The sequence below is a fragment of the Salvia splendens genome, chromosome 19 (assembly GCF_004379255.2).
Source record: "Salvia splendens isolate huo1 chromosome 19, SspV2, whole genome shotgun sequence".
NCBI classification, from domain to species: domain Eukaryota; kingdom Viridiplantae; phylum Streptophyta; class Magnoliopsida; order Lamiales; family Lamiaceae; genus Salvia; species Salvia splendens.
In genome coordinates this window covers 26072484-26096029 of record NC_056050.1, presented here as the reverse complement: position 1 = coordinate 26096029, position 23546 = coordinate 26072484, and the positions used below count along the sequence as shown (strand labels likewise).

The 23546-nt window shown below is 37.4% G+C and overlaps 5 protein-coding genes across 7 annotated transcripts; 2 read left to right on the top strand and 3 right to left on the bottom strand.

The window, feature by feature from the left end:
* Position 1: 1 nt before the first annotated feature.
* LOC121779243 (probable myosin-binding protein 5) lies at positions 2-2540 on the top strand. Its single transcript, XM_042176560.1, has 4 exons — positions 2-7; positions 447-912; positions 1046-1909; positions 2329-2540. Exons 1-4 carry the CDS (start codon positions 2-4, stop codon positions 2538-2540), a joined length of 1548 nt encoding a protein of 515 aa, XP_042032494.1.
* LOC121779242 (polynucleotide 5'-hydroxyl-kinase NOL9-like) lies at positions 1692-4966 on the bottom strand (the record flags this gene model as incomplete). Its single annotated transcript, XM_042176559.1, has 7 exons — positions 1692-1830; positions 2357-2829; positions 3412-3592; positions 3732-3918; positions 4018-4163; positions 4694-4727; positions 4837-4966. Coding segments are annotated over 6 exons (747 nt in total), but the record flags the coding sequence as incomplete, so codon positions are not given.
* A 1026-nt stretch (positions 4967-5992) lies between these two features.
* Positions 5993-18181, top strand: LOC121779654 (transportin MOS14-like). 2 transcript variants are annotated; one of them, XM_042177014.1, is made up of 27 exons: positions 5993-6250; positions 7031-7108; positions 7246-7308; positions 7567-7614; positions 7685-7831; positions 8473-8604; positions 8763-8803; positions 9460-9551; positions 10310-10437; positions 11630-11705; positions 11874-11994; positions 12071-12170; positions 12583-12664; positions 13332-13414; positions 14126-14245; positions 14464-14515; positions 14655-14810; positions 15240-15363; positions 15445-15526; positions 15601-15689; positions 15767-15841; positions 15938-15992; positions 16700-16819; positions 16908-17000; positions 17082-17227; positions 17324-17501; positions 17592-18181. In XM_042177014.1, the coding sequence occupies exons 1-27, from the start codon at positions 6128-6130 to the stop codon at positions 17868-17870; spliced, it is 2883 nt and encodes a 960-aa protein (XP_042032948.1). In that variant the 5' UTR covers positions 5993-6127; the 3' UTR covers positions 17871-18181. The 2 variants fall into 2 exon arrangements, with proteins under 2 accessions (XP_042032948.1, XP_042032949.1); XM_042177015.1 differs by lacking the exons at positions 5993-6250; positions 7031-7108 and having other exon boundaries at positions 7247-7308; positions 7690-7831.
* A 187-nt stretch (positions 18182-18368) lies between these two features.
* Positions 18369-20684, bottom strand: LOC121779655 (ATP-dependent Clp protease proteolytic subunit 2, mitochondrial-like). Of its 2 annotated transcripts, none has more exons than XM_042177017.1 (4): positions 20329-20684; positions 19184-19609; positions 18956-19057; positions 18369-18542 (listed from the first exon to the last, which is right to left on the bottom strand). In XM_042177017.1, the coding sequence occupies exons 1-2, from the start codon at positions 20624-20626 to the stop codon at positions 19191-19193; spliced, it is 717 nt and encodes a 238-aa protein (XP_042032951.1). In that variant the 5' UTR covers positions 20627-20684; the 3' UTR covers positions 18369-18542; positions 18956-19057; positions 19184-19190. The 2 variants fall into 2 exon arrangements, with proteins under 2 accessions (XP_042032951.1, XP_042032950.1); XM_042177016.1 differs by having other exon boundaries at positions 18960-19057.
* An 843-nt stretch (positions 20685-21527) lies between these two features.
* LOC121778355 (transcription factor MYB1R1-like) lies at positions 21528-23274 on the bottom strand. Its single transcript, XM_042175687.1, has 3 exons — positions 22974-23274; positions 22320-22528; positions 21528-22138 (listed from the first exon to the last, which is right to left on the bottom strand). Exons 1-3 carry the CDS (start codon positions 23218-23220, stop codon positions 21761-21763), a joined length of 834 nt encoding a protein of 277 aa, XP_042031621.1. The 5' UTR covers positions 23221-23274; the 3' UTR covers positions 21528-21760.
* Positions 23275-23546: the final 272 nt, after the last annotated feature.

Here is a 23546-nt window from a genome sequence, read left to right as displayed (position 1 = left end):
TATGGAAGTAAATCATAAAGATAATGCTAAATAATACTCACTCCGTCCCTAAAATATAGACAATATTTGGATCAGCACAGGTTTTAATGCAAAATTGGTAAAGTAAGTGACAGATAAAAAGAAAATGTATTGGAGTATTGTTAGTGGAGAATGGAACCCACCTCATTAGAGAGAAAAAAGATTCCTTAAATAGAATTGGTCTATTTTTAAGGGACGGAGGGAGTACTACTTCCGTCCCATCTAAGGTGAAGCGTTTCATTTTTGCCAAAAAAAACAGTTTATCCTATGAGTTAAAGTGGAGAGAATAAAGTAGAAAACGATGTTTCTATACATGTCACTTTGAGTGGTACATCTTAGAAAGGAAAACAAGTCCCATACAGAGGGAGTAATATAGAGATTATCAGCTAACTTCATGCGTAAAACAAATAAATATATCCATACCACAGGTCTGCAGCGTCTCGTTTGCCACCGAGAAGGATTCCGACTGCGACAAGTATAAGACGGTCGCCGATATCCTGAACAAGGATATTGATCGCATCGTGGACGACGAGAGGCGGACGATGCTCAGGCGGCTGAAGAAGGATGGCGGCGACGTCGGTGGTGATGACAGGTCTGGTCCGAATTCGTGGTGCTCTTGCTGCGGGGAGCCGCTGACGATGAGGGCATCGAAGAAGTTTTTGAGGAATTTGTCGACGAAATCTCTAGCTCCTGCGCCGTCGCCTAGGATGTCGTGGATGGCGAGCAGAAACGACGAGCTCCGGGCGATGGAGACGTTGTCTCCGCGGATGTCGTGGCTAACGAACAGGAACGACGAGCTCCGGCAGATAGAGACGCCGCGGTCGAGGTACACTGAGCTTAAGTTCATGTCCGACGTCGAGTTGGACGCTGCACAGAATGATGCTGATAATCAAGGTAAGACATTAACCAATATTGTTATTGGAAAATAAGTCTAGCTCATTAGAGAAGGTAACTTACCAATAAATGGAACGAGACTAATTTTTGTAGACGATCAAAATGAAAAAACATGACTACTGATAATGGCGAGCTGCAGCTAGCAAAGAGGACATTCGAGCTGCAATCACGCCATTCTTGCAAGACTCGAAGGATCTAGGCGAAGATCCAAACAGAACTCCGAATTACATGAGAGCAAACAAGTATTTCGGGGCGCCGTTCGATCCAGCTCAAGAGAGTCCTAGATGGCTGAGTCTGAGCAGGAGCAGCAAGAAACTGAATTTCGACAAAGTCGACACTCTTGTCGAGCCCCTCGACATAAGCCCTCTCAACGAGGTCGACAGCGACGTTCTCAACCGTCTCAAGAAGCAAGCCCATCTCGACCAAGACACCCTGATGGCGGTGTACATGGAGCTGGACAAGGAGAGGAGTGCTGCAGCTGTGGCCGCCAACAATGCGATGGCTATGATCACTCGGATCCAGCAGGAGAAGGCGGCTATCCAAATGGAGGCCTTGCAGTACCAGCGGATGATGGAGGAGCAGGCGGAGTACGACGAGGAGGCCTTGGAGCTCATGAGGGACATGCTCTTCAAGAAGGAGGATGATGTCAAGGCTCTCAGCTCTGAGCTCGACGTCTACCGGATGAAATATGGGCCGATCAATAAGTATGGTAGCGACATTTGTGAAGTTGACGCTGATGATGATTTCCCGGAGATGAAGTCTCACTCGTCGGGTTTTAGTGAGAGGTTGTCAGATTGTAATAGTTTGGATGGTGGTGAGCAGAGAGAGTGCGAGGATCCTTCTCAGGGCCCTATGGAGGGAGAGTCGTCGTTAGATTTTGAGGGGGAGCGGTCGTATCTTCTCGGTCTTTTGACTGATCTGGAGAAGAAGATGAGTTCAGATAGAGAATCGAGTTTCGCAGAGATGGAGGCAATCAAGAATGATGACCAAGACAAAGGTATGTGTACAAGCAAGATTGTTTTTTGGGAAAATTGCCAAATAAATCATGAAAGATGCTCAAATTTTGGTCCATCCACACTTTTCAAAAACTAAATTATGAATCACGAAGTTTGCAATTTTTGCAATTATCACATCCCGTCTCCTTTCTGACAAAATACGCGATAATGTGGCAGCCGATATTAAACACGTCACCCAACACATAAACATGTATCACCCTAGGGAAGAGAGTTACTGTAAAGAAGACAGATGAGATGATTGTGAAAAATTACAAACTTCATTATTTATAATTCAGTTCTTGAAAAGTGTGGGACGGACCAGAATTTGACCATCTTTCGTGATTCATATGGCAATTTTCCCTTGTTTTTTTCCTTTTGGTTAATTTATGTCACTTAAACTGAAACAATGATATGTTTGTAGAAGGAGGTCAAAACAAAGCTGTACTTACAAGAGAGGTGTCTATGATCAAGGAGAGGTTGAGAGTGGTTGAAGCAGACAGTGGCTTCTTGAAGCATGCAGCTAAGACCATCCAGATAGGAGAGGAAGGAGCTAAGCTTTTGATGGAGATAGCCGAGCATCTCCGTGCGATTAGGCAAGGCACGAAACCTCTCACCGCCAAAGTGGATGCATGAACCTGAGTCATGTAGGTAGAAACATATAGGGAAATATATCGATCATTTACAATATAACACTCTCAAATCCTTTTCTTGCCTTTTGCAGTTCCTTTCCCTTCTGTTTTCCATTACTTTTCTCCACGTTAGATCGTACGTACCTGATTGCTCGTGGCTCAGGTGAAGTTGCAATGGAGCTTTTCAGTCCGATTCAAGAATCTTGGTGCAATGGATGACATGTTCAGGTCATAGACGCTCTACTCGCAGGCCAGACGAGCCAGAAAGCCGACTCAGAAGGCAGCCTTTCCTTCTGACCATGATGGAAATATACTCCGATGATGATAGGCAGTATGCAAAGTTTAGGTTTTACATGCTTTAGAAGATAGTGAAGAAGAGCATGTAAAAGTTGAAGGCAGTTTAGCTTTCTTTAAGCTAGAGAACAGAAACGGACTTAATCTTTCTATATTTATGTGTAATATTGAAATACTGCAAAAAAATGGAACTCATTCAAGAACTTAGGTAGCCTGGTCATAAACTTGAGAAATTTGTATAAAATGTGCAGGTAAAAATCAGTTCAACTATCCATGATCTACGTTTCTACATGCGTTATACCCATAAAAGGCCACCAACAATAGTAAAATAAGTATACGACTACAACTCAAGTAGTATATCCTAATTAGTAGAGAGCACGTTCGTAGATAAGTAAGGGGCGATACAGCCCTGCACCTGAAAAGGAAAAGAAGCAACGGCTCAAAATGAAGTATCGATATTACTGTATCCTTAACCTAAGTATCCTTCACATAGAGAGAAACAAGTTGCTGTAATCAGGAAAGATACTCCTATGCTAATGATTGCTGCATCAATATTTCAAGAACTGACAAGCTGGATCTACCTGGCAATGGAGGTGTTTTATCTTGATGCTCGATATGGGAATCTCATAAGGAGGGTGAGAAACCAATGCATGAGAAAGTTCCTTAATCGTGGAGATAATTGTATCACTTGGAAAGCATTGCTTAAAGTATGCCATTAGTCGCAGATCCCGTTGAAGAAGTGCATCCTTTCGCATTGGCGCCCTGAAAATTAGTTAGTAGGGATTAAGCATACCGACACATTTTGAATAGAGAGTAAAATTGAACTTCAAAACAGGCTGAGTTCGGGTAAGATGCATAACCAACTCTCTCATGTCCAAAATCAAGAAGACGAGAAGCATACATTGAAGTTATATGGTTCTGAGGAGGAGCATTGATCTCAATGACAGTTGTGGCAGCATCAGCATCCCCCTCGTCTAACCAAAATGGCCCATCTGGTAAGTTCCTTGCGAGAACCGATCTTTGAAGCTTAACCACACGTGTAACAGATATATATCTTAGCATTTCCACCAGAATCTCATAACCGATACCTGGAACAGAAAATATAGAATGTTGCTATGTGCTAGAAACAGCAGTTATAACGGAAACATCAGGACTTTTATTTTGAGGAAGAAAACAGAAGAACAAACCTTTTACCCAGCCCGGGGTATTTATGACGAGCGGTAGCCCTGCACCCTGGATTTCTGTTTCCATATAGTGATCGTAAAGGGCCTTTATATAAGCCAGATAAGTTGTTGGGTCTCTTTTAGAGGATATGTCACCAAAGAAAAAGCACCTGAAATTATATTTAAAAATAAATAACTTATACTGCTGCATTGCTATATAATAGAGAAATCCATCTTCAGGAGGCTAAATATGAACCTATATCAACACATAACATGATTTCGATGCATGTGAACAGCATGATAAGAATCCATGACTGTGAGTCTAAAGTCTAAACAGCCAAAGTACTATACTAGAAAAGTTTGGATTCACATTTAAAATAAATTAAAAACATTATATATGTCAAATGATCCTCATAAGTAACTTCATGTTGTAACTCATATCATTCATGTCTAGTTTTTTCGACAAAAAATGTCAGATGAGCAAGATGCAACTTCCATAGAAGCCTGCATTTTTTTTTAATTGAACCAACTTAGCAAAAGCAATCTGTCAATAAGCCAGTTTACAAGAAATAAGAATCAATGCACCAGTTTTGCCAGGTTTATAATATTTACATTTATACAGTTGTATCCAAAATGAATGAAAAAAGTACACATGCTTCAATCAATACAAAATAGTAAGAATGGAACTAAAGCACCATACCTTGCAGGAGTTTTCACGCATGGAATCGTCAAATCTAGCACCAAACAGAGAGACAGTTGTGAGAATAACTATTCCAAACAACCACTTCACTCAAGAACAAAAACAAAAACATACAAACATAAAGTTACAAAAACAAATTTTACCTGGAGTTATTTTGTCAATAACAGTTAGTGCTAGAAGACCAGGCGGAGTAAACTCCGTCTGCCCGACATCAGTTTCAAGAAAAGCCACTCTTTTGTGCCTGAAAATGATCTCAATTGTCCAAAACAGTATGAATCAAGCAATTCCACATGCCTTAAATATCTTACAAGTCACAATGTCATTGTGAATCAAACAATATGAATCAAGCATCCCCTCTCACAAGTCACAATGTCATTGTGTATGCATAAATTTTTCACAATAATCCTAAAATGACCACAACCTCTGATATTCCAGATTACACAAACATATAAGCAAGAATATTGCCAATTTCCAGGTTCTAACTTCCACAAAGTGCAACTTATAATCCCATCATATAACATCAAGAACCCATACAAAAACCGAAAAAAGACAGTAACTTTGCAATCCATAAAAGAGTGAGTATAATTCTGGAGAAGCACATTAACGAGGTGGCGGGAGAAGGTTGTTTTGCCGCTGTTTTTGGGGCCGCAGACAAAAGCAATAGGAAAAGAAACAGAGCCAAAGGCTATCAAGTCGGCTGCCGTCGACCATTCAATAGGAATAAAGATTTTTGGTGAAGGGCTCTCCTTTTCTGCAGCTGCCTCCATACTTGAGAAGTGAAGATGATTTCTCTCTTCCCCTTACTTCTCTCTCTCGTTAAGCTCGTTTGCGGTGGCAGCTGGAGCCGGCGGCGGCGTGTGGTGTGTCCAGCTTGAAATTAATAATAAGAAAATATATATATAAATAAATTAAACTTTAATAGTATTTTATTACTACTAATAAAACAAAATCGATTGTATTTTAAATAAATTTCAAATCAATAATGTTTCCAAATATACTCCAATATTCAACATTATTAACTGATAAACAATCAAAACAAATTTCATTTTCAATTTTTAGAAAATCAATTGAAAATTATTCAAATTTCTTCGAATTATCATTTTAGTAGATTATATTAAAAAATTATCAATAATAACAATATGATTACTGTATTAATATAACACTGATAATTAGTATTGTACAGTATGATTTATAATTTTATAATTATTTAATATTTTCTTAATTAATTATATAAACACACATTCTCAATTTCAGACCACTATACAAACACACACACATATATATATAGATACACATATCTGCACAGAAACAGACTTACAGATAGACACAATTTTAAAAACACAGCTTGACTGCACAGCAAAGACACTCCAACCCATCATCAATTCATCTCTTTCTGCATCAATCCGCCAATCCAATCAATCGGAATCAAAAATTATGGAGCTGCAGAACACTGTCAAGGAAGCCCTAAACGCGCTCTACCACCATCCAGACGACGCCGTTCGGATGCAGGCCGATCGCTGGCTTCAGGATTTTCAGCGCACGATTGATGCTTGGCAGGTGATTTTGCCGCTTTTTTTTAATTTTTTAACTGATTGCCGGATTTCTAGTGGCTTTATTGGTTGTTGATTTGGGGGAGAGGATTTGGAGCGTTGATTCGGATTAAGTTAAGAGTGGTTTTGACCTCGGATTTGAGTGCGGCTGTATAGGTTAATCTGCTTGAATATCGTGAGGGGTAGCATTGATGTTTTTCAGGTGAATATTTTGGGGTTTGAGTTTGAATTTGAATTTGAAGTATTCGACTAGTATGTGGAGTAGTTCTGTTTTGCGATTGAGTCTCGGTTTATTAGCTCGAATGGATGCATTTGATTATCAGAAGTTGATGTCGATGCATGGTAGGGTGTGATAGTTTACTTATCAAGTATGGATTTCTTCTATTTGATTTTTGGCATGTTTTTAGATATTGTATTGTATGACAGAAAGCTATGCTTCATATGCTTTTTAAGGAAATGTGTTACTTGCTAGTGCATTGTGGTTTCATGTTGTCTTTTAGGTGTAGGGCAGCTTAGGTTGGCTCAAAATACGTGGAGGGTCTTGGTCTTTGTTATTTTAGGTGTGTACTATACTACTAGGAGTACTATATAGATATAAAGACTATCACCAGTTGTTGGTGCAAAGGTATCGCTAGAAAAAGTGAAATTAATGTGATGATTGTGATCCCTTCTACTTCTTTGTTACCTCTCCTTATTCTAGCATTTTTTCTATAAAACATCTAGAGCAGCAATGTTCTCTCTTTCTGGTCTTTGTTACTGAAAATTAGACCTGCTCACATGTGAATAGGTGGCGGATAATTTGCTTCATGATACTTCCAGCAACATAGAAACTTCAGTATTCTGCTCTCAAACTCTCAGAAGCAAGGTACTTAGTTCCTTCTTTTTTTGGTTGGAATCAAGATTCTGTTTAGTATTTACTCCTTGTTAATTACTCCTAGTTCTTTATAAAACCACCAATGGTATGCCAAGATGATTTTTACAAGTGTTCTCTTGTGGAAGCAGGTGCAGCGTGATTTTGAAGAACTGCCATCTGAAGCTTTTCGTCCGCTACGTATTTCTCTAAATGTAAGGATGTATTATTAGCTTGTGTATTTCTGATCCATCTCATTCTTCCACAGAGTACTCCGTTTTGAATTTTCTCTCTTTCCCTGAAAATGTGTAGCTGTAGGTAGCTAAGAGCTTTAGTCGGTATCATTCAATTGTTTGTGCAGTCTTTCATTCATTGATTGGTATTATGTCTGAGATGCTACATCTATTATTGGAACAACCTTTATCAAATCCATGATATTATCCAGTGTTATAATTTTGATCTACTTTATGCAGACTTTACTAAAATCATTTCATAAGGGACCTCCTAAAGTTAGGACTCAGGTAAATCTTTGTTACTTCAATTGGTTTATCACATCTTCATTCAAAGAAGGCTAAATGTCGGAAGATATAGATTAGTCTTGCAGTGGCTGCATTGGCTATTCATGTACCAGCAAAAGACTGGGGAGATGGTGGTATTTTAAACTGGATAAGAGATGAGATGAACTCACACCCTGAATGCATACCAAGTTTTCTGGAACTTCTGAGAGTCTTACCTGAGGTAAGTATAATACGAATATTGAGAAATCTGTTATTTCCCATCTCTCTCTCAGACACACACACGCGCGCAATGTTACCTAATTGGAAGATGGATTTAACCATCATAATAGTGTAATGAATGCGAATGTGCAGATTGGCAAAAGTCAGGCTCTTTTACAATATTATACTATAGTAAATCAATGCTTGGCACGCAAAAAATGGTTACACTCTTCAGTTTTGTTTTGATTTATGTTGTTAATATATGTAATCTTTAATGTATACCAAAGAACACTGAGTCAATCCGTTAAGCTCAAGGGTGTTATAGCAGCCCCATGATGCGTATTTGTTAAAAATGTCTAATTGAACTTTTGGATTACTTGCTGTTGGAATTGTTTTATTTTTATTACTTGTGTGAAGCATATGTGTGTGTGTGTGTGTGTTTTCGCAGGCATGACTGTTTATCTAATTTGTATCCACCATTCCACCCAAATAGCAGGCTATCGTGAAACCATTCTTAGTTTAGAATTTGATGTGCCTGGATAAGCTATTTATTTTAGATAAGTTAAATTAGATTGTAGTGAATCTGGTAATATATCTGAAGTTATTTTCATCTTTTTTATTGGTATCAGAATAAATGGCTAACAACAATTTCCTTAAATCCAGGAAGTTTTCAACTACAAAATAGCAGTTCGTCCCGATAGGCGCCGGAGTTTTGAAAATGAGCTTGCTGCTGGGATGGAGATTGCTCTTAATGTCTTCACCGCTTGCTTGAATATAATTGGACTGTCGGAACAGGTATGCTATATAGTTTGATGTGTTGTCATGAAGTTCATATTTGTGGGTTTATAAATCCTTAAAATATTGAACTATTTTTATACTGCTTTTTTGAAAGTCTTATTGTGTCTGTGGCATAAAATTGTTGTTATCCTTTCTAAATTCTTACGACTTGGCAGGCACTTGAGGCTTTTGCTTCATGGCTACGGCTAAGGCACAGGTAATCACTTCTTTTACATAAACCAAATCTGAACTGGAACTTCATTCTCGTAGATATACTTGTTGCTTGCATTTTCTGATATTATCAGATGGAGAATAGTATGCTCTATCCTCATGGATCTTTGTATATCTCACTTTACCACAGTTGAGTTAAATGAATGGATTTTAGGGCAGCAATATATGAATATTTGTTTCTGAAGTATGTTTCTTTTCGATGCGGACATGAGGTACATGCTAGCAAAAGCAGCTTGTCTTTCCAATGGATCCGTGAATTACTACATGCACCTTAAGTTCAGTAGCAGGAGCCTACCATCTAATGTAAATTTTTCATGCACTAGAATAAATTTAATAATGACATTTTACGATTAAAAAATCATAATTATGAAAGCATTGAAAATATTTAATACATTTAAATGTTAGTATTGATTTTGACACTTAGTGAATTTATATTAGTGCTTGTGTGAGGAAATGGTAGTTGGTATTTGAATGTATGTATAAAAGTGGGTTGCGCACGATGCAGCCTCTATGGGGGTTGTAGCCCGGGAAACCGCCAACCCCAACCTGCTGAGGGGGAGTTTCTGATTGTGAAGGGCTGTAGCCCCCTCCCCCATCCTCTCACCTGTTTTCACCACTGATAAATTCACTTATTGGTTCCAGGATTCCAGCTTCAGCTCTGGCTTCACATCCGTTGGTGCACACAGCTCTCTCAGGATTGAATAGTGATATACTGTCCGAAGCATCTGTTAATGGTTGGTGAAAGTTACATGCTAATTCTTTCATCGCATTAGTACTATATTACTCTTCAATCTTTTTAGGTCTCTTCCTAAGCATTTTTTATAGACCCCTATCATGTTCATTCTGATGGAACTCAGTTAAAGTAGATAGACATACAGTCTTTGTTCCCCAGAATTTTAGCTGGTTATCTAGTGCCAAGTCACAGGGAAATGATTTTCTGAATGGAGGTGAACTTCTATGTTAAATGTAAGAACAAGTGACTGATAGTTTCAACAATGAAAACTTAAAATCAAAGTGATGGCTTGCCCAAAAGAGAAATTTTTTTGATATGAAATAAATACTAGTTTCCTTATTGGATTTATAAATATAGGGTATAGTATCTTGGGTTCTGTATAAGCATGGCATTTTGGATCAGTATGGGTAGTAGTATGATTCAAGTTCAACAAAACTAAAGATAGCTGTCATATTTAGTGGGGGAAGCTGATTAAAGTAGCTCTTGAATGGCCTCAACACTTATGAGTGTAGCCTAGCTAAGTTTTGTGGTTGCTAGGTGAAGTTAATCAGGCAGTAGGATTCAAAGATTTGGATTTGGCTTCAGAAATTAGCTTCACATAAAGTTTAGAAATGCATAGGCAATGCAAAACAGTTATGTCAGATTACGCTCTCTCTATTGCATGATGTTTATCCAGTTGATATTTAGGTTCTTTAGGATCATCACCAATGCTATATACAATATTAAGGATGCTTACCTTTATCCATTCTCTACCTGCAGTTATTTCTGAATTGATTCACTATACAACAGTGAGAAACCTTGATGAAGTTACTTCTCAGATGCCATTAATTCAAGTACTTGTGCCTAGGATTATGAATCTGAAGCCTCTACTTAGAGATCCATCCAAGGTATTACATAAGCAGGGTCTTAGTTTTTTTCTTTTCCATTTTGAGTATTGTGTTTATTCCATTCAAATCTGTCATTGTATTTGTCAAAGATGATGCCCGTATACATGGTCATTTCATCACTTTGTAAACCATGCTTGAAAGTTGTGCTGTGTTTCATAGTTGGTGCTGTCATTTATATGCTCATTTTCAAAATCCTATTAGACTTCTAGAAATTATATTCTTGTGTCCATTGCTATTCACATTTTACACAAATCATGACATGGTACTGATCTAGTTGTTTGACATAACATAGTATTGGTTGGAAATCTTAGACAATAGTAGGCTGGAAGTGATCAAGTGAAAGGTTGGAGTTTGAGTTCTCTGGCTTGAGCCTCCAATTGGGAGATGTGTCAGAAGGTCTGAGTTTCTTCCAGCAAAAGTTAGAGCTCCATTAGATTTCTACCTCGTATTAGCCTCGCAATCTGCAAACTAACAAGAAGTGCAAAATGAAGAACCACGTCTAGCAACTAAGGTTTATTATCAGAAGTTGGGAGACTGGACCAGTTTGCTTGACCCCAGCAGGTTAGCCTTGGGTGGGAAATTATGTGCATCTAGTCTTCCATCTTCTTTTCGAACCATTCCTCACCATTAGTTCTTCTTAGATGAAACAGGAGGGACATCTAGTCCTCCTGATGTACTTCTGCATCATGTCACTCGTATTAAGTTGTGGTTCTTATGAAATTGTCTTGCACAGTGACAATGTTAGCATGGAGGAGTGGTGTCAATGGTTGTGATTTTGTGAAATGGTAATGAAAGTTACTAATGTAATAAATTCAACAAATGGTTCCAAGGTAGTTTTAAGATGTTAGTCATGAGTTTCATATAAGGTAAATTGAAACCTGGATTGAAACAATAAGCATGTAAAAACAAGTGGATTTTGATTATGGTATAACCTAGAGTTGGTCTGGGCTCCAGTGAAAACCATTTTTTTGCCATTTATATTAGATTTATTTTGTGGAAAGAACGTGCGATGGGACTAGATTCAACATGTCATATATGTATATGTATATGTATATATGATAAGTCTGCTAGAGATAATTAGATAAACATTAAATTTCTTATTTGCAGTACAAGCTCAAAGCCATCTTTATACTCTCTTCTGTGCAGTTATATATGATATTTCTATATGACAACTGTTCACCACTGATCTCAGGATGAGGAGGATGTGAAGGCTGTTGCTCGCTTATTTGCTGACATGGGAGATGCATACGTTGAATTGATTGCTACTGGTATATAGCCTGCAAACCCTTGCAACCTTCTACACACTTGGTTTCTTTTAAATTTAGTATTTGGGGTTTTATATATGCTTAATTAGTTTGTATCTTAGTGAGGACATTACCCTTGCTTCTTGTACAACAGGGACACGTCTTACAATAAAAAGTAACTTTTCTCTTCAGGTTCTGATGAATCAATGGTGATTGTGCAAGCACTACTTGAAGCTACTTCACATCCAGAATTTGATATTGCTTCAATGACCTTTAACTTTTGGCATAGTCTTCAAATGCTAATAACTGAGAGGTACTGACATTTTCTATTGTAAGGTTATGTGTGTGCGCTAGATCATTATATGACTGTATAATTTCTAATGGATTAGGAGTAATCCTCATCCGCACGGTCATGAACCATCTTCCGAACCTGAGAAATCCCCTCAGCTGCTGGCATTCCATTCATCGTATGAAGCACTTGTTTCCTTGGTGAGGCTTTTCTTATGGTCTTTACATAGTTTTAGGTTTTGCATCGAGATTAAGTTTCTTCTAATACAAAATGGAAGTGTTTGCAACTTTGCATAGTTCCTTAAGAATGCCAAAGGAGAGGAGCATTTTGTTCTAAACTAGTAATATAATTTTTCCAAAATAAATAAGAGCATAACAAGGTATACTAATGTCTTGGTGTTTTTTCTCCATTTGCTTTGAGATAATATAAATACATTCCAAAGATCATTGCTGTAATTGTCTTACCATCATAATGATATCTGGAGGATATGACTCTGGCCTCCTTGTTTACAGCTTCCCAAGTATTTAAGAATGTGGTTACTAGTTTTTAAGGCTGACTACTTTTATTAAATGATTTCTTATATGATTGAGCTGTTATTTGTTTTTCTCTCAGGTTAGTGTCAAGGTTGAATATCCCCAGGATTATGCTGATCTTTCAAGAGAGGACCAGAAAGATTTTAAGCAAACCAGATATGGTACATTTGCCGTTTGATCTGATAATGGTTTGCTGCATGTATCTACATACTATTAAATGATTTATGTAGTTTATATATATATATATATATATATATATATATAGGAATGTGATCAAATGCAAACCCTAAATATTGTACAAACTCCAAACTATGATCTGGACCATTAAAAAATGTCAATAGATGACAAAATTGTAGTAACAGAAAATGTCAACACAGTGTCAACGGTTGATGCTGTGTTGACACTGTGTTGACATTTTTTGTTGCTACTATTTTGTTATCTGTTGATATTTTTTAATGGTCCAGATCATAGTTTGGAGTTTGTACAATATATGAGTTTACATTATATCACTACCCTATATATATATATATATATATATATAACAAACTGTCAAATACGATATACATAGAAGAAACATTTTGTTTTGCCTTGGAATTAGGCATATTTTTCAGGGATGGAGGGAGTATTATTTAGGCATTTCAGAATGCCTTCTGCATTTGAAGCATACAGAATTATTTAATGTACACATGACTTGTATGCTTTAGTCATAGCCTTGTTTTTGTCTAGATGTTAACATTATAGGTCTTCCCCCTCCCACTAAACTTTTTGAGGTGACGTGTTTTTAGATCTAACATTTTTGTGGTTTTCACAAAACTATCATGCTGGCAGCTGTTGCGGATGTCCTCATTGATGCAGCTCTAGTTTTAGGTGGTGATGCTACACTGAAGATTCTTTACATGAAGCTTATTGAGGTACATGTAATCTCGTTAATGCTGTAGAGATACTGTCTGTCAACCATTTAAAATTCTGTAACAAATTAATTAATAAAGGCATAAAGCAGCATTTGCAGCCATTACAAATTCTTGTCTGTATGATCACTCATCATATAGATATTTTGCTCACGATGGAAAAGAATTTAAAGGCTATGTACGTAATAAGTTCTTATGATGTGCCAAACACCATACTCTATACATATATAATAATATAAGCGATATTATGGCAGAGTTCTGGTTCCAGCTTATGATGGAAAAGATATTGGAGATCTTCTAGTTGTGTGTTGTACTCATTGATATCTTGTTTCCCCAAAGATTAGGAACAACTCATAATCGTTGTATACATTACAAATAACTTCCCTTGTACTCCTGACTCTTGTAGCTTTCACACTCTCATTACTTTGATATAACCTGCAATGTGTAATAAATATATGTTGAACCCAATTTCTGGAAAGAAACATGATAAAAAGATCTGAAAAAGAGACAGTGGGTAAAAAGATCAATTTAAGGCTTCACCATATGCCCCACTACTTCGACCCCAGGCTCACTTGGGAGATTGGGGCCCACTCTGAAGACCACCAACATAATTATCATATAGTATTACATATCATGCAATTCTTTGAATTCAAAATATTGTTTGTACATGAATTTATCAATGATGTCTCATTCCCCCTTTTAAATCATGTATAGGCTGTTAGAAATTGCGGGCAGGTCCAGCAAACTGATTGGCGTCCAGCAGAAGCGGCTTTATATAGTATACGAGCAATATCCGATTATGTATCTAATACTGAAGGAGATGTGATGCCTCAGGTTTGAACATTCTCCCATATCAGGCTGTCAATTTATAAAGCTAGCTAGCTTTGCTTCACGTTTTTTGTGGTGTTTCCCATTGATCAATGTATTTCCTAGTTATTGATCAGACAAAATTTCCTTTTAGTCCTTTGGTGTATGAACACATAATTAAAGAATAAAGACTGTGTTCAATGCTTTACCAATTCAGACATATCAAACATGTTTTGTTTTGTCAGATCATGAATTTACTTCCTCAACTTCCTCATCAACCCCAACTGCTACAGACAGGTAATGGCCTTATATGTTCTAAAATCCACGAGAACATCCTTTTGTCTCTCAAAATGTCTTTATTACTTCCTCATCAGGGAGTAGTTTTGACTCGGTGTTCTCGAGTTACTTATTTATGTTTTTTTGTATCATTGTTCAGTATGCTATGTAATTGGGGCTTACTCAAAATGGCTCGACACTGCACCAAGTGGACCTTCATTCTTGTCGTCTCTTATAAATATTCTTGTTAGCGGTATGAGTATATCAGAGGACACTGCAGCTGCAGCTGCTGTGGCTTTTCGTCATATATGTGATGGTAAATAGTCTTGTTTGCTTAGCTTCTCATGTTTGTTTTCCTGACTAGTACTAATAGTTTACAGCTAAAACTAACATTCAATGTTTTTTAAGCTTCTAATTTCATGCTTTATGGTTTAATTCTTGTAATATCTCAGATATTGTTATTTCTCTCTTCTTCAACAAACTTTGATCTTCTTCGTTTCTAATAGGGTAGCTCTGGCTGATGGTCCTAGTCTTTATGAGATTACACAATAACAAAGAATTTGCGTTCTAGGAGTAAAATGTCGAGCATTATTTTTCTTGAATAGGGGCTTCTTTTATATTCTATTTATGTCCATTATTTCTTACCTTATTGCTTTTTTTCCCACAAAATTTTATACCTTTGTTATCGGGCTTTGCAATAGCTATATTTTACTTGAACTCTGCCTATATTTTATTTTGCCTGTAGACTGTAAGAAAAAACTATGTGGGTCCTTGGATGGTCTTTTTCAAATATACCAAGGGGCAATGATTGGAGAAGGCCCCTTCAAGGTTTCTGCAGAAGACTCGTTGCATCTAGTTGAGGCTCTTAGGTATTAATGATTTTTATGACTCGTAGACACTGGCTGGTATTTTGTGTTGTGTTAACTTATTTAGAAAATCTTTATCCACAGTATGGTCGTCACAGAACTTCCTTCTGAACATGCTAAGAAAGCCTTGGAGGCACTGTGCTTGCCCACTGTTGCCCCTTTACAGGTTAGTATTGTCTTAAGGAATCAGGCATGTTTTGATATGTTGTTGAGTAAGTTCTTTGCATGGTCAATAAGCAGGACATCATCAATCAAGGCCCTTTAGTATTGGGACAGAAGTCTGCTCGAGATTTAACTGTTCATATAGACCGATTAGCAAATATATTTAGGTAAGCAACATATATCTGTATTGGTTATATTAGTCGTACCTTTTTATGAAGCTCAATTAATAATTATGCAACTTCAGACATGCGAATCATCCGGAGGCTGTTGCAGATGCTGTTCAAAGACTCTGGCCAATCTTCAAATCAATCTTTGATATGTCAGTGCTAGATCAGCTGATTTGATAAATACTTTAATTGTATTGCCTTTGGTACTTTATTCAAGATAAGTTTGAGTTCAAATATTTGTGCTGCAGTCGTTCTTGGGACATGCGGACTATGGAATCTCTTTGTCGAGCGTGCAAAAATGCGGTAAGATTTCTGAACTATGGAATTTTGACGAGGGGTTATTTCAAAGTTTCTTGTGTCGGCAGACAGCATTTGCTTTTTTAGTATTATCACTCTCACTTATCAACTATGGTAAATGGGGATAATAGAATTTAATGAGAGCCCAAGGGGAATCAATTCTATTCATGGTACTTGGTATGTTGGTTCTGGAATCAAATAATTACCCTCCAATTGATCAACTTGATTTCCATTGTAATTGACCTTCTCAGCCATACCCATTGTTCCAGTTGAAGCACCCTTTTAGTGTGTTTCACATGACATGACTGATGACACCATGATTAATCTACTCATCCCGGTATGGCTATGCATACAGATCATATATTCTCTATCGTGCTGGCAGTACTTCTCTTGTAATTCTAAAACCTCCAACAATGTTATGTTTTTTTTCTGTAACATGGCTGAACCCTTATCGCCTTTTCTCCATAGTAGTCATTCTTACTTCATAATAATAACTTACACTGGCTGGAGTCGTAAGAAATTCTGCGTGTATCATATCAGATTTCAATTTGTTTTATGCTATTATATCAGCTTGTTACTTTCATTGGACTGTCCACAGCAGAAAGCATTCAAATAGTATTCGAAAGGAATGTACTCCAATTTCAATTTTTGTTTCCAGCATCATTATGTTGCTTGTATGAGAGTCTTCCTGATAAGAGATTTTTCTTTTCCAGGTGAGGACCTCTAAAACTCTTATGGGAGTTACGGTTGGTGTAATGCTCGAGGAGATACAAGGTTTGTACAAACAACATCAGCAACCTTGTTTCCTCTATCTCTCTAGTGAAGTTATTAAGGTTCGTATTCCTGGTTCTTTCTGGGTCAATATATTGCTCGATAAGTTTTCCTTTTCTGATTAACTTATATTTGAATCCTCTTCTCTAGATATTTGGTTCAGATCCATCTTGTACAAACTATTTGACAATCTTGATTGAATCTCTCTTCAACCATACAACATCTGTGCTTACAAAAGTTCAGGTAATGTCTCTGGTTAATAACTGTCAGCTCTGTTTATTGAGATTGTGAAATGTTTTCCTGATGTTATTACCCATGTGGCAGGACTTCTCTTCCCGACCCGACCTGGTAGATGATTGTTTTTTATTAGCATCAAGATGCATCCGTTATTGTCCGCAATTATTCTTTACATCTCCTGTATTCCCCTGCTTGGTGGACTGTTCTATGATTGGCATCACTGTGCAGCATAGGTTCTCTTTCCCTCTCTAAAATTTAGTGTTTTCTTATGTTCTTACTCGACAAGCATGATTTTGATAAAATATTGAAACTGTCACATTTCACCGCAGGGAGGCCTCCAACTCCATACTAAATTTCCTATCGGATGTTTTTGATCTTGCAAATTCTACTCATGGGAAGCCTTATGTACCCATCCGGGACAATGTGATTGTTCCAAGAGGAGCTGTCATCACCAGAGTTCTTGTAGCTGCTCTAACAGGAGCACTTCCAAGTTCGCGACTAGAAACGGTTACATCTCTGACCCCTCAGCAGATAAATGCTAGCATGATAAAGGCTTCCATTTGCTATATTGAACACTTCAATTTTCATTTGCAATAGGTAACTTACACGCTTCTAGCTATTACACGAGCCTACAGTTCAAAGGCGTTAGAGTGGGCAAAGGAGGCTATTTCCTTAATTCCATCAAACGCGGTGACAGAGGTGGAAAGGTCAAGCTTTCTGCAAGCTTTGTCAGATTCGACGTCTGGTGCAGCTGTAAATGGCCTGACGACTCCAATCGAAGAATTATCCGAGGTCTGTAGACGTAATAGATCCGTTCAAGAGATTGTTCAAGGAGCTTTGAGGCCTCTTGAACTGAACATGGTTTCTGTATCATAGTTGGTGAGTGACAGAGAAGGGCTATTTTTTCTCTGCCCTTGTCTTCGGTTTCGGTTGAGGCAACTTTTTTGTTTCACTTCCATATTTGTATATTGTTCATTTGCCATTTCATATTAGTTTGAATGAGGGTGAGAGGTTGTGTTGTTGTGTTTTACTTTCAAAGATAAAACATAATCTTTTTATTGTGAAGGATAGCTTAAATATGGCAGACGGTTGTAAGTCTCTGGTTTGGTCAATTTTTTGGGGGCAAAATCACTTTATTATAAATTTGGTTCATGTCTGAATTCTTGTTAATGGCAGCTTCATTTTCACATTTTGATTAATTTCAGCAACAGTATTATGAGTTGAGTTCTTACAAATTTGCTGCTTAAATCTCATCACTTGGTTTAGATTTCTAACAATACAAAGGGAACACATAATTAACAAACCAGTTCACTTTCAAAAGCAAGTATAACTACACGATCAAAGAGAAGGGGAAGTGAGTAGGAAGGAAGCAAGGAACAAAAGATGATTCTTTCCTTGATGAAGATTGTGCCACAATAAGATTGAAAAACAAGATTAGTGACAGATTTATTGTGATTTGGTCACAATTACTTCCCCCTTAGTGCACTCTTGGCCAAGAAGAATTCACCAAGAAGCGACGTCAGAATTGCATCCAGTAGATGGGAATAACTGCACCAAAGGAAGATAACATGAATTGAAGTACAAGATGGAACAACTGCAGGATGTAGACGCAGAGCAACACGGGATCCATGTAAAAGCGTCAGTTCTTTCTGTCCTAGTCATCTAAATGCCATTCCTTAATGAAGACTGTCAGGATATGAAGGACCATCGAGTTTTTGTTTCCATAACATCTTAGTTCTCTGGGTTTTTTACTATAAAGTAGCAAAGGGAAGTAATAAGTTAACAGGGACTCTATTATTATAGGAATCAGATGAAATGGCTCAGTTTGAAATGTTTAGGTAGGTAGCAAAATGGCAAGTAAAAACTAAAACTTTTTTCTTCTTTTCTTAATCTAAACTACACCATACTTATATAAGAAAACTCAAGTGCCAGTCCAAGAAATATATATAAAGATAACTCACTTACTAAAGGTGACAAGTACTCGTGAACAAGGCCTGCGACTGAAACTGTTTGAAGGGACAATCTGAATTCCAGCCTTCCAGGTCAAAGCAACCCCTCAAAAACTGAACATGCATATTTGTAAATCAGTGACATGATTCATATAAAAAGCTATATTTTCTAACCTAGTAAAGGTAATCACATAAAGTAAAAAAAAGGAAAGAACAATGTGATGAAAATCATGATCTTACATTGAGATTAACTTGAACCCTTATCTTTCCCCTCGTTTGCTACAGCATCAGCCACAAGTGACATCGGTCTTTCATTTATAACCTCATCTATTATTCCAAACTCCTTGGCCTCCTCCGCTGTCATGAAATAATCACAGTCCATGTTTGCTTGGATTACTTCAAGTGACTGTCCAGTGTGTTTACAGTAGAGATCATTCAATGCATCCCAAACACGAATAATTTGCTTGGTGTGGATACTTATGTCTTTAGCCTGCCCACTGTAGCCGCCAGAAGGCTGATGTATCATGATTGTAGCATTTGGGAGGGACCGCCTTTCACCCTTTGCACCAGCAGCCAGTAGGAGAGAAGCCATTGATGCAGCTTGGCCAAGACATATAGTATTGATGGGAGACCGGATATACTGCATCGTGTCATAGATAGCAAGACCTACATCATCAATCAATTAACATTGAGTTCGAGAGTTTTCAAAGAAAGTTAAATATAAATACATACTGCAAAGTAGGATTCTCTGCAAAGTAGCAAAAAAGCATAGGAACATTTCCTCATATTAAGTTGCATAAGGATCATCAAGTTGAATCAGAGTGCAAGTTCATCCCCATCCGTTACCAAAGCTTGAATATTCAAGACTAATCTCTAGTTCTCTACTGTTCCTGAACATTGATTGTGACAGTAAATCCTACCAAATTTAACAAAAATTTGCAATATATATGCACAACTCCTCAGTAACAAAAAATAATTATGACATTCTCATCATCTCCCCCAAACTAAACCCACTAAGAATCCAAAACATTAACACAGCTCACAAAAATTGAAAACCGGACAAAATCCCCCATCAATCGCCTTGTACGGGACTTTACTTAATGTAGATAAGCTTAGAGTATTAGTCCTGATTCGGTTTAACCAAAGCTTGAAACTTTATCATGATCGACTACAATGCCATTCAAAATTTATCACAGAGATATCCAATTCTAATCATAAGACTTCAGCTCAACGATAGATAAACAATGTTAAAATTTCCTAGTTTCTCCTCATCAATTAAAAAAACCTCTGTAGCCCGAGACTGACTAAAATTTCCATCAAAAATATCAAAACCAAACTTATTTTGAACAAAAAAATCAACAAAACGGGAAATTTAACAAATGTACCAGCAGTAACAGCGCCACCGGGGGAATTCAGGTACATGTGAATTGGCTTGGCGGGATTCTCCGACTCGAGGAAGAGCAGCTGCGCGACGACGACGTGGGCGGTATCGTCGGAGATGGGGCCGTTAATGCAAATGATGCGCTCTTTCAGCAGCCGAGAGAAAATGTCGTAGGCGCGTTCCCCTCTCGATGAATGCTCGATCACCACGGGCACCAGGCTATAGCACCTTAGGCCGCCGGCGACGGCGGTGGAGGATTTGGCGACATTGATTAGATTTCGGGAGAAGAGGCTTCGCATCATCGCTAGGGTTTTGATTTTCAGTTTTGGGGAATTCAAGTGGAGAAGATGGATATGTGGAGCTCTATTGCATCATTCTTTTTTATTTTATTTTAGTTCAGTTTTATTTATTCTTCTTGCTAAAAAAATTGGTATACTTTTTTATTTGTAGACTACTTATTGAATATTTTATCAGAAATTTGATGATACTGTAATAAATAATTAATAATGCAAAAACATTGTTCAGTTTATAAGATAAATGACAATCCAATATTCATTTCATTCTTTCATTCCATTTTACTATCATTTCATTTCTAAATTGATTATTCAAAAATTTCATTTTAAATAATTTATTATGGGGCTACTACGTAAAATACATAGATTTCGGATTGTTTCCTATTTTGCATACAAATATCTAAACGTAAATTTCTCACATTATTATTTTCTAATTTCATATAATTTTCAATTTTTAGCAAATTTGGAGTTAGTGTGGTGACACTCTCATGACATAAAAACATTGCACTATTTACATTTTTCACCAAATTGATAAAGACCTAATACTAATGTGATGTGACAAACAAATAATACTACCAACTACATCGTCATTAATTTGGCCAAAAGTGGAAAAGGTGAGTAATTGTATAAACAATAGTATCACATTTTAAATTCATCAAACCGACCCAAAATTGATGATGTATACTTAATTATGATATTTTATTATATAAAACCAATATAAACAAAAATAGATTCACTAATTTTTTTTATTTTACTTTATAAAGTTAAACATTTCTAAAAATTTGAGCTGGTCAATTATACGATATTTATTTGAGTACTCCCAACAAAGAAGCAACATAACAAATGAAATGATATTTAGTAATCCACTCAACACCTTACTACTTGTATTCAATAAAAAACCACTAAGAAAAGAGAGAAGCAGAGCAAAATACTTACTGTAAATATCATAAAAATGGGCAGTACAAGACATTAAATATACTATTTCCAGCATGTACAATGCATAGATAGAAGGGATTAATAGTCCAAAGCTAGTTGAGCAATCTATTTCTTAATAAATGTTTCTCTATTTATCTTAAGAATGTTAATACCTATGATGTGCCCTATTCCTCCATGCTCCTCATTCTTTTCCAAAACTATTCTTCCTCAAGCAACACTAACAATGCCATCTCCCTTTTTGTAGCTTGGCGTCACCGGGAACGATGAACCCGTGGACAGGGACAGCCGCAGTGACAATTGAGATAGCTCGGGAGGAACTTGCTGGTTTAAGCTCAGCTCAGCCATGGCTGAGGTCGGAGGCGGAGAGCGACGATGAACAAACATGGCTGATGAGTTGTTTGCTAAGAAATCTTGACAGTTTTGTGATGGATTCCCACCTTGCATTGGTAATAGAACAGGACCATTCATAGTTGAGAATAGATTGGCATTGGATGTCAATGGCCGAGGCACAGAGGGTGGCCGTGCAACGGGCTGAGCCGGGATCTGTTGCCGGTTTCTGGCCTCTTTCATTGGCATTGCAGCAACCTAATTCGAAACAGGACAACATATTTTTCAATCAGATTTATCATTAGTGAACATAAACATACTTTTCAATCAGAAATCTATATCCTTGAGTGTTCAATCAGATTCATAAACCAGCAAGAACAATTATGAAGCAAAAACAATTAACACCATGAGCACAAGAGCTATTGGTTAGGTGATCTACCGAGTCAGTGGTGATGTCGAAGAGGCTGGTACGGCGGCGCCGGCAATTGAGGTTGCTCCGGCGGATGAAGTACTTCTGAGCGTGACTAGCAACCTGAGTCGGCGTTCGAGTCTTCACATAATTCTTAGATATTCCTCTCCAATCTCCTTTCCCAACCTTCTGCAATCCAACGAGGAATCGCTTGTGCTCTTCCTCTGTCCATGGAGTTCCTGAACAATGAAATCAAATCCACACCGACTCAATTGTGAGACCGAGTTTCATTAATCAAAGAAGTAAGCACAATAAAACCTATCTTCAGATTGAATACTCACATCCTAACTTTGTGTTAAGTACTTGCCTTTTCGATTTCTTTTCGTGAACGGAATTGACATGCTTTTATTCCATATATTTGAAGTAATTTTCACAAACAAGTAAACTACATAGTCTACACGAAATTAATCTTCACAGAAATCGGATAAGCAAATAAACAAATTAGAAAGTATTAAGCTGAATTAGCAGCTCAAGAGCTTCACGATCGTAATATTAAATCACCTAAATCAAAACGAAACTGAAATTAAGCTAAATTAACAACTCAATTTTCACGATCATAACATTAATAACCTAAATAAAAACGAAACTTAAATTCGTAGTAACAAAAATACTCATAGATCTAACCTCGCTTACGATCGCCGATACCTCCGGCCGCCTGAGACGCTGCGTCATCCGCGGAGGCGTATCCGGCAGCTCCGCCGCGCCCCTTCGCCTTCTCCGGCTTGCTTGCGTTACTAACCTGCTCGTATTCGGAGAGGTTATTCATACTCACGCTCTTCCTCATCGGATCGACCTTCAATCTCACACCGAACAGCATGATCTCGCTAACGCCGCTCGTGGCGGTGGCCGGAGAATCTCCGGAGGTCGACATCTGAATTTTCCGACGAATTTCGCAAAGAGAAAAGGAAAAGTTGATGAAGAAATGAAAGGTGGAAAACTCGCTTTTATACTGAGATGAAAAAGGCCCTTTTTGAAAACGTGGAGGCCGTACAATGTGTTGCTGGAATTTAATTTATTTAGTTAATTTGGGAGGTATTTTTAGGAGGAGGTCAATAATTATTTTCCATTTATTTCGTGATTGTGTGGTGAACTGGTGATACAATAATCTAATCTGTGAACTATTATCCCATAAATATCGTTAATTTGGGAATATAGTATTGATCACTTTATCCTAATGATAAATCATAGTGAAATTAG